This window comes from Lates calcarifer, linkage group LG10 (genome assembly GCF_001640805.2).
Source record: "Lates calcarifer isolate ASB-BC8 linkage group LG10, TLL_Latcal_v3, whole genome shotgun sequence".
Taxonomy (NCBI): Eukaryota; Metazoa; Chordata; class Actinopteri; family Centropomidae; genus Lates; species Lates calcarifer.
In genome coordinates this window covers 479011-489531 of record NC_066842.1, presented here as the reverse complement: position 1 = coordinate 489531, position 10521 = coordinate 479011, and the positions used below count along the sequence as shown (strand labels likewise).

At 40.6% G+C, this 10521-nt stretch overlaps 1 protein-coding gene across 1 annotated transcript; it reads right to left on the bottom strand.

Moving 5' to 3' along the window:
* Window positions 1-3036: 3036 nt before the first annotated feature.
* On the bottom strand, window positions 3037-9021 carry chrm4b (cholinergic receptor, muscarinic 4b). The gene is made up of 4 exons (XM_018679483.2): window positions 8711-9021; window positions 4850-7238; window positions 3985-4479; window positions 3037-3679 (listed from the first exon to the last, which is right to left on the bottom strand). The coding sequence occupies exon 2, from the start codon at window positions 7231-7233 to the stop codon at window positions 5929-5931; it is 1305 nt and encodes a 434-aa protein (XP_018534999.1). The 5' UTR covers window positions 7234-7238; window positions 8711-9021; the 3' UTR covers window positions 3037-3679; window positions 3985-4479; window positions 4850-5928.
* Between the last annotated feature and the right edge of the window lie 1500 nt (window positions 9022-10521).

The following is a 10521-nucleotide window of genomic DNA, read 5'->3' as shown; positions in this document are numbered from 1 at the left end:
TACTATGATGTTTTTTGAAATTTTGGATGCCATACTATGATGTTTTTGACAATTTGGACGCCATGCTATACTATGAAATTTTTTTACTTTTTTGGACGCCATGTTATGACATTTTTTTTACCTTTTTGACACCTTAGTATACTATGACATTTTTGATGATTTAGGACGCCATACTATACTAAGACATTTTTTGACCATGGACATCATACTATACTATGACATTCTTTTTGACGATTTTGGACACCATACTATACTATGACATTTTTTGACCGTTTTTGATGCCTTACTGTACTATGACATTTTTGACAATTTTGGACACCTTATTATATTATGACATTTTTTGACAAATTTTGGACGTCATAACTATACTATGACAGTTTTTGACCAGTTTTTGATGGCCCGTACGTGTACTATGACATTTTTGACAATTTTGGACGCCATAACTATACTATGACATTTTTTGACCGTTTTTGATGCCGTACTATGACATTTTTTGACTATTTTGACCACCTTAGTATACTATGACATTTTTTGACCATTTTTGACATCATTTCTATAATATGACGTTTTTTGACTATTTTGGATGTCATACTATACTATGACATTTTTGACCATTTTTAATGTCATACTATACTATGACATTTTTTGGGACATTTTGACAGATTTTGACGCCTTACCATGTGATAACATTTTTCCACATTGTTTGACACCTTACAATACTATGGCATTTTTTGATGGTTTTTAATATCTTATTATATGACATTTTGAACCATTTTTGGATGCTGTGCTATACTTTGACATGCATCTTAAAACAAAGGAACTATCTTAAAGCAGCCATTTTACCTTTGCTGTCCACAGACACACATATTCACACACTCACATTCTACAAGGTGTTTGTGGCTTGGGTTAGATTTTGGATTTGAGTTCTGATATTGCACTGTTTGTCATTTCATTTAGATATTTTGCTAATTAAATCTATTACTGTGTACATAGTCCTATTTGTACTAATCATATTGTTTATAATTTTTGTATATATAATCTTGTTTTATATCTTGTCTTGTTTATATCATGTCTTCTTCTATTTTTGCTGCTGCAACACTGAATTTCTCCACTGTGGGACTAATAAAGGATTATTTTACTCTTACTTAAATAAATACTTCTGAACACTGAATATTTTGTCTGTTTAATATTGTATGAAAGTGACTATTTTTAGCCAGAGACCACTTGTAGCCAGAGGTTAGGGTTAGGGTTACAGCTTTTTTGCCACTTGTAGCTAGAGGTTAGGGTTAGGGTTACAGCTCTTAGCCAGAGGTTAGGGTTAGGGTTACAGCTTTTTTGCCACTTGTAGCTAGAGATTAGGGTTAGGGTTACAGCTCTTAGCCAGAGGTTAGGGTTAGGGTTACTGCTTTTAGCTGCTCGTAGCCAGATGGTTAGAGTTATAGGTTTTAGTTGCTTGTAGCCAGAGGTTAGGGTTAGGGTTACAGCTTTTTTGCCAGTTGTAACTAGAGGTTAGGGTTAGGGTTAGGGTTACAGCTCTTAGCCAGAGGTTAGGGTTAGGGTTATAGCTGTTTTTGCCAGTTGTAACTAGAGGTTAGGGTTAGGGTTAGGGTTACAGCTCTTAGCCAGAGGTTAGGGTTAGGGTTACAGCTTTTTGCCACTTGTAGCTAGAGGTTAGGGTTAGGGTTACAGCTCTTAGCTAGAGGTTAGGGTTAGGGTTATAGCTTTTTTTGCCAGTTGTAACTAGAGGTTAGGGTTAGGGTTAGGGTTACAGCTCTTAGCCAGAGGTTAGGGTTAGGGTTACAGCTTTTTTGCCACTTGTAGCTAGAGGTTAGGGTTAGGGTTACAGCTCTTAGCTAGAGGTTAGGGTTAGGGTTATAGCTTTTTTTGCCAGTTGTAACTAGAGGTTAGGGTTAGGGTTAGGGTTAGGGTTACAGCTCTTAGCCAGAGGTTAGGGTTAGGGTTATAGCTTTTTTTGCCAGTTGTAACTAGAGTTTAGGGTTAGGGTTAGGGTTACAGCTCTTAGCCAGAGGTTAGGGTTAGGGTTACAGCTTTTTTGCCACTTGTAGCTAGAGGTTAGGGTTAGGGTTATAGCTTTTTTTGCCAGTTGTAACTAGAGGTTAGGGTTAGGGTTAGGGTTAGGGTTACAGCTCTTAGCCAGAGGTTAGGGTTAGGGTTATAGCTTTTTTTTGCCAGTTGTAACTAGAGGTTAGGGTTAGGGTTAGGGTTACAGCTCTTAGCCAGAGGTTAGGGTTAGGGTTACAGGTTTTAACCACTTGTAGCCAGAGGTTAGGGTTAGGGTTACTGCTTTTTTGCCAGTTGTAACTAGAGGTTAGGGTTAGGGTTAGGGTTACAGCTTTTAGCCAGAGGTTAGGGTTACAGGTTTTAACCGCTTGTAGCCAGAGGTTAGGGTTAGGGTTACAGCTCTTAGCCAGAGGTTAGGGTTAGGGTTATAGCTTTTTTCGCCAGTTGTAACTAGAGGTTAGGGTTAGGGTTACTGCTTTTAGCTGCTCGTAGCCAGATGGTTAGGGTTATAGGTTTTAGTTGCTTGTAGCCAGAGGTTAGGGTTAGGGTTACAGCTTTTTTGCCAGTTGTAACTAGAGGTTAGGGTCAAAGCTATTTGCCAGAGATGAGAGTTTTTTAGCCTCAATTATACATTTTAACTGCAAACTGCAACAAGAGAGTAGTTGGTCAACTCAAACATTAAGCTGCAAAACTTTATTGATTCTGTTCCAGACAACATTTAACAAACAACAGCAAAGATGATGACACGTTTGACCACTTGAAGACACTTTTTTCTATTCTCTCACCCCACATTTGCTGTAGTGATGAACATATGCTTAGTCAAGTCTTAGACATCTCTAACAACATTTAAGTACTTTTGTTATCCTCTTCAGGTGACGTCTTCTCCTTCTCCTGCAGAGACAGAACATGTTAGTCACAGAAACTGTCCAAAGCTTCAAGTCCTGAAACTACAAACATTATTGAAGAAGAAAAAGAAAGTTTAATTATTTTTCAAATGCTTCTATTATTACTTTTCCTAATCTTATTACAAATAATATTCCAAATTATTTCTTACATTTGACAGACAGTATGACATTTTCTGACACTGACCACAAAGTAGACAATTTTGGACGCCATGCTATACGATATCTTTTGACCATTTTTGACACCTTACTATACTATGACATTTTTTGGACATTTTTTACACCGTACTGTACTATAACATTTTTTGACTTTTTTGGACGCCATACTCTGACATTTTTGACCATCTTTAACACCATAGTATACTATGACATTTTTTTGGCCGTTTTTGATGCCTTACTAAACATTTTTGATGCCTTACTATACTGTAACATGTTTACATTCATTTTGGATAACTAATACTTCTACATTGCCTTTATATTACAGATTAATTTTAGTATAACTTCACAGATTACTTTTTTCCATTACGTTACTTTTATATTACATATTTGATGCTAAATACATTGAATACTTTAATACTACAGATAACTTTAACTATTACATCCTTCTTCTGATATTAATAGTTAGTGATTTCTTTTAAATAACATTACTTCTATTAATACAGATTAGAATTAAGAAATATTTTATTGATCTCATTTTTAAAGAAACATTTTCTTACCTTCACCTTTGGTGGATCCTGTTGTTTCTGTGAATTCAACTGAAACACACAGAACATTTGTTTAAAACCATTTGTTTAAAAAAAAAAAAAAAAACATGAATCAAAAATAACTATTACTAACAAGGTTTAACTGGTCATTATTTTGCCAATACTTTAAGGTAAGAGTCTTTTTATTCTTAAATTCTTTCTTTTCTTTGAACTGTTCTTACATGAACTCTGTAAATAAACTTAATTAATGGGTCAAGTCTGTTTTTTGATAAAGAGTAAATCAAATACTGAACATAAACAGTTTAATGTCAGTGTTCTGTTGTTGGACAGTTGTTGTAAAGCTGTTTGTGAATTACCTGGAGGCCTCTGTCCTGGTCTCACAGAACTTCTTCATTGTATGAGGACTCTGTGATTGTGGACGATGTCTCTGAGATCACTGACAATGTCTCCATGCTGTTAAATCAGTGACTCCCATCACCGCTGATTCTTGCGCAGAGCTCTGCGAAGCATGGGACAATGTCTCTCCGATCATGGACCATGTCTCTGATCGTGGACGATGTCTCCCTCATCCTCAACAATGTCTCTCCGATCATGGACCATGTCCCTGCGATCATAGATGACGTCTCTGCGATCGCGGACAATGTCTCTGAGATTATGGACAAAGTCTCTGCGATCATCGACAATGTCTCTCTGAACGCCGGCAATGCCGACTTATCGGGGACCGAGTCACCACGAGTCATGGACAATGTCTCTGATCGAGGACGATGTCTCCCTCATCCTCAACAATGTCTCTCCGATCATGGACCATGTCTCTGCGATCATGGACGATGTTGTGGACGAAGTGGTGACACCTGGAGGAAATCAAAGAGAAACATAAAAAGGAAAATGATCAATACACTACTACCTATTCCTCATCAACAGTTTAACCATGAAAAATCTGGCAAACATTCAACATTACAGCAGCTGAACCACAACATTTAACAAAACTTTAGAGGCCGTTTCAGAAAATCAACAGTTGACTGTCATCACCTCCTGAAGAACCAACAACAACAAATATTTGATAAAAAGTCAAATGATTATTAATTGTCTATCAACTGATCACTGAAGCAGCCACGTATGTTTCTGTGAAGTGCACAACAATAAACACTAAAAATAAGAAACACTATCAGTTAAATAACTTTTTGAATGCAGGATATTAACTTGTTTTCCATAAACCGAGACCTTATCTAAGTCCAGGCTGTGCAGCTGTGACCATCTCTGACTTCTGTATCATGTTTATACACACAACTGTGGGTCAATAGACAGCTATCAGGAACGGACTCAGAGCACAAACGCACTTTAACCCATGCAAACAGAAAAGCCCAAAGGCATCACTGAAACGTGTGGCTGATGTTAACGCTGACATCCAGGTGTAAAGCAGCCAGCTAAAGACACAATATAACACAACATGAACATGTTCAGTTTGTCAGAGTCACAAAGAAAAGAGTTCACCTTCAGATTTGATGCACTGATTTTTATTTTTACAATATTAAAGACAATTTTCTATTTAATCGTGTAGAATTAGAATTAGAATAAATAAATACATGGATGAATAATATTTAATAATCCTTCAGCTGTGGAGAACAGTGAACAAACAGAAGTGTTAGTAATAACAGGAAATTATGCAGAACTATAACACTGCACATATGAAGATGCCTGTCAATATAAAAAGTAAAGAAATTAATTGTAAAATCTCAGTAATACCTTTACCTGCCAAGTCATAGTTACACATGATCACTGTCTCTTTTAAAAAGTGTCCAAAACAGTTTGAAGTGATTTTAGTCTAAAGCTTCAAATTGAATGACTCATTTTCCACATTTCATCACAAATAAACTGATGCTCAACACAAATTAACACGGTATTAACGATCTCAGCGTTAAGAACTGTCTGACTTTATGGATCATTATCTTCACTGTTGGCTGCTGTTGTCATTTGTACTTTGATTTAAAGGCTAGCGCTGCTGAAGTTCTATTATACATCCTTGAAGTCTGCAGCACTCATGAACGAGCCGCACCAGAACACGATTCCCAGACTGCTCATTGGTTTGTTACACATAACGGTTGACAGACGAGCCAGCAGACATGCTTGTTATTTGGCCTATCGGCTTCTGGCTGTGAGTCACGAATGATCTTGAGTACGGGCTGGAGAGTCAAGAATCTGATGATTCCTGATGTGTTTAGTGTTTCAGGGTCGTATTATTGCAGATTTATGAATAAAGACATTGTGGCCATTTTGTTGGCCGACCCCTGACGACATAACGGTCATCGCAGCTTCCTGCTGCGGCAGCGCAGGAGGCTGCAGAAGGTTTTCCTGAAGGTGACGTTGCACAGAGCGTAGCAGCCGGGGTTGATGGTGCTGTTGATGTAGGTCAGCCAGTATCCTGTGGTCCACAGACTGTTGGGGATACAGAAGTGACAGAAGGTGGCGATGACGGCCATGATGTTGTACGGCGCCCAGGTGAGGATGAAGGCCAGCAGGATGGCCAGGATGGTCTTGGTCACCCTCCTCTCCCTCGCCATCACTCGACGCCTCCTCCTCTCCTGAGACCTGAAGCTGGGACTGGTGGAGAACACTGCAGACGCCTTCCTGTGGAGGTCGGCGTTGGATGACGAGTCGTTCTCGATCTTGTTGTAGTCTTCGTCTCGGCGGGGGCGGGTCCGAGTCAGACAGACGTCCGTTGGCTCTGACGTGTCTCCGGGACTTCTGGACGCTCTGTGGTTCCTTCTTGTCTTCGGAGTGCTAGACTCTGACTGGTTCTGAGACAGGTCTGAGCCAGGGTCACTAGTCACCCAGCTGCGTCGTTTCAGGAGGAAGTCTTTAACGGACGGACTGGATGTCCTGAGTGTGCCTCGCTCTGACCGGAGCATGCTCAGGCGGCTGCGGCTGGCGGTGGACAGGCGGCTGTACAGGACGATCATGGTGAAGGCCGGCAGGTAGAAGGAAGGAAGCGTTGTCCCCAGAGTGACGGCGGGACTGACCAGCAGCTGTGTGTAACACTTCCCATCAGGGACGACTCGTCGGCCCCCGGCGGTCTGCCAGCAGAGGATGGCGGGGGCCCAGAGGACAAAGGACAGCAGCCAGGCGGCGCCAATCATTAGACCGGCTATCGCGCCCGTCCGCCGTACCGGGTAGCTGAGTGGCCGCGTCATGCAGAAGTACCGATCCAGACTGATGATCAGCAGGTTCATGACGGAGGCACTGCTCACCACGTAGTCCACAACGAGCCACATGTCGCAGAGCGCAGCCCCCAGGGGCCAGTGGCCCCGCAGCAGGTAGAGCGTGTACAGGTTCATGGAGAGCAGGCCAATGATCAGGTCGGCCACTGCCAGGCTCAACAGGAAGTAGTTGTTGATGGTCCGCAGGTGGCGGTTGACCTTGATGGACAGGAGGACCAGCGTGTTGCCTAGCACGGTGATGATGCTGAGGGAGGTGGTTACCATGACGATGAGGATCAGCTGAGCGGTGCTGTACGGACACGCCGCTCTGATTGGAGGCCGACAGGAGGCATTAACGCAGGGGCGGAGCCAAGCTGAGGCATTCAGGTCTGGTTCAGGTGCTGGTCCCATGTTTCCTACAAAATAAAACACACGGACTCAGACTGATTCTGAAGAAAGAACAAAGGAGAGAAGTCAACTACGACTCCCAAGATGCATTTCACTGCACAAACAGCCAATCACAGAGCTTCACAGTCTGTGAGCTGAAGTTTCCACTTTGTAGAAAACTGATAAAACATTCAGCTGTTTAACCTCTGACTGACTTCTTCTCCACGGCATCGACAGCTGAGGCTCATGGGTAATGTAGTATTTAGATGGAGCTGAAATCATTCACAACATAAATCTGTCATCCAGTTTCCCCAGGTAGAAATAATGAAGCATCAAAACTGTACTTCAACTAATAAATAATATAATGAGTTGACTAATCAATGAGTTGATCAGCAGAACATTAATCAGAATCTATTCTAATGATCATTTAAATCAAAGTCTCCAAACGTTTGATGGTTAAAGTGTCTCAGTGAACTGGTTCTTCCTCCAGCGCTGGTGTCAAAAATATTTCTCGTTATTTTACTGATTAAAAGAGAAAATAACCATCAGATTAATCAATAATGAAATGAATCATTCAAACTTCAGTCAGTGCTGTTTCCTGGGGGCACAGGGACGAACCTTCAGCGGCCACTGGGGGGCAGCATTTCTGCAGGTTCATCAATTAAAGACTTAAAAAAACCATGAAGACATGAAGTTCGACTGTTCATCGATATGAATGAATGACTGTTTATATCACATTGTTTTCAGCAGTTTCCAGCTGAATGTGACAATAATTTGTAATGATGTCATTAATCTAATGAATGTGAGCTGGACCCTGATCAGCTGCATTAAAATGACTGGACGTACTTAGCACTGAGCTTCATCATATTTAACACTTTCAGAAGAACTGAATCAAAACCTGCAGAGACTGAGGCTGCAAATGGTTATTTTTATTATTGATAAATCTGATGATTATTGTCTTGATTAATCATTAGTCTATAGAATCTGCAGTGACGTCGTCAAACGTCTTGTTGTGTTTGACCAACAGTTTAAAACCAGAGACTCAGTTCACTGTGACAGAGGAACCAGAGACAATTAATCAATTGATCGCCAAGAAATGAATTTTCTGTGGATCAATCATTACAGCTTTTTCAGTGTAGAAACACTGTTACAGTAAAACTCCTGCATTCACAGTCAGTCCAACAGCAGTACTCGTGATGCAGAATGAGTCGTGTCAGATCATAAACACTGATGCATCAGTGTCTCCATCACTTTCCTGTTACAGCTGATTTTAATGACTCTTTATGAACATGGGAAACCGGAGAATTTCCTGCTCTTTATTAATAAACAGAACAATTCAGGAGAAGAAAACTACAGCTACAGTATTTCCTTCTGAGACGTAGCGGAGAAACATAAAGTGACAGAAAACTCATCAGTGTTGATGTAAAAATCATCTTTGATATTTAAAAATATTAAAATCTGAAGATAAAAATTAATTTCCCAACAGAGTTCAGAGACTTACCGCTGGTCCTGGAGCAGCTGAGTTCAGCTCAGTGTGTTGGTCCTCAGGAAGCAGCAGCTGTTTATATTCAGCCTCAGTGTCATTAAGAGAGTCTCCTCTGCTGCTGTAACTGACCTCAGATCAGTCTCAGGTTCACGTGGGACGTAATGACACATTACTGAGAACACAGCTTCCGTTACCATCTGAACTCATCCATCTCAGCCGTCAGTCGTTCAGACACAAACTGATCCTGGATCAGAGACGTCAGCTGGATCTGATGACGGAGAAGAAAACAGATGTACTGTTAATAAAGAGAGAACGCAGACCAACTCACCTCTCACCTGGCTGCGCTGACGCACAGGTGCACTCTGGTACGCTGTGACATCACTGCCTCCTTCGTCTCCTTCACACAGGTGAGTCTGAGTGAACTTTGACCTGTGAAATCTCACAGCTGTCCCACGTCCAGATGATCAGTTTTCTGAAAATGCTGAAATATCCACCTCAGCATTAAAAAGACATTATCCAGGTGCAATATGGGAAATGTAGGAGCCAGTGTTTTTGGACTAAAAGTCAGAGCAGCTCCACCTCTGCTGCTCAGACTTAGACTGTTTTAATCAGACTGAAATCACTAACACTTCAGATCTGGAGCCTGAGCTCAGTTACAACCAGGAGCTGTACTTTACTCAGTTACTTCAGAACATTAAGTTACTGAGGTGTTTATGTTCTGTCTCCACGACAACGATGATCCACTGATCAACTAACAACAATTACACAGAGATTATTTATGTTCCTGGTTCATGAGGCCTGACTGATAACTGATCTATGACTGACTGATGAGCTGATTGATGACTGATTGATTAGCTGATTGATGACTAATTGATGACTGATCTATGACTGATTGATTAGCTGATTGATGAGCTGATTGATGACTAATTGATGACTGATTGATGACTGATTGATGACTGACTGATGAGCTGATTGATGAGCTGACTGATGACTAATTGATGACTGATTGATGACTGATTGATGACTGACTGATGAGCTGACTGATGAGCTGATTGATGAGCTGACTGATGACTAATTGATGACTGATTGATGACTGATTGATGACTGATTGATTAGCTGATTGATGAGCTGATTGATGACTGACTGATGAGCTGATTGATGACTAATTGATGACTAATTGATGACTGATTGATGACTGACTGATGACTGATTGATGAGCTGACTGATGACTGATTGATTAGCTGATTGATGACTGATTGATGAGCTGATTGATGACTGATTGATTAGCTGATTGATGAGCTGACTGATGAGCTGATTGATTAGCTGATTGATTAGCTGATTGATGACTAATTGATGACTGATTGATGACTGATTGATGACTGATTGATTAGCTGATTGATTAGCTGATTGATGACTGATCTATGACTGATTGATTAGCTGATTGATGACTGATTGATGACTAATTGATGACTGACTGATGACTGATTGATGACTGATTGATGACTGATTGATGACTGATTGATGACTGATTGATTGAGCTGATTGATGACTGATTGATGAGCTGATTGATGACTGATGACTAATTGATGACTGACTGATGACTGATTGATGACTGATTGATTAGCTGATTGATGACTAATTGATGACTGACTTATGACTGATTGATGACTGATTGATTAGCTGATTGATGACTAATTGATGACTGACTGATGACTGATTGATGACTGATTGATTAGCTGATTGATGAGCTGACTGATGACTGATTGATGACTGATTGATGACTAATTGATGACTGACTGATGACTGATTGATGAGTTGGTGTCCTG

What these genes read in the sequence shown, in the direction of transcription:
- chrm4b (XM_018679483.2), bottom strand. Translation starts at nt 7,233, where the DNA reads ATGGGACCAGCACCTGAACCAGACCTGAATGCCTCAGCTTGGCTCCGC.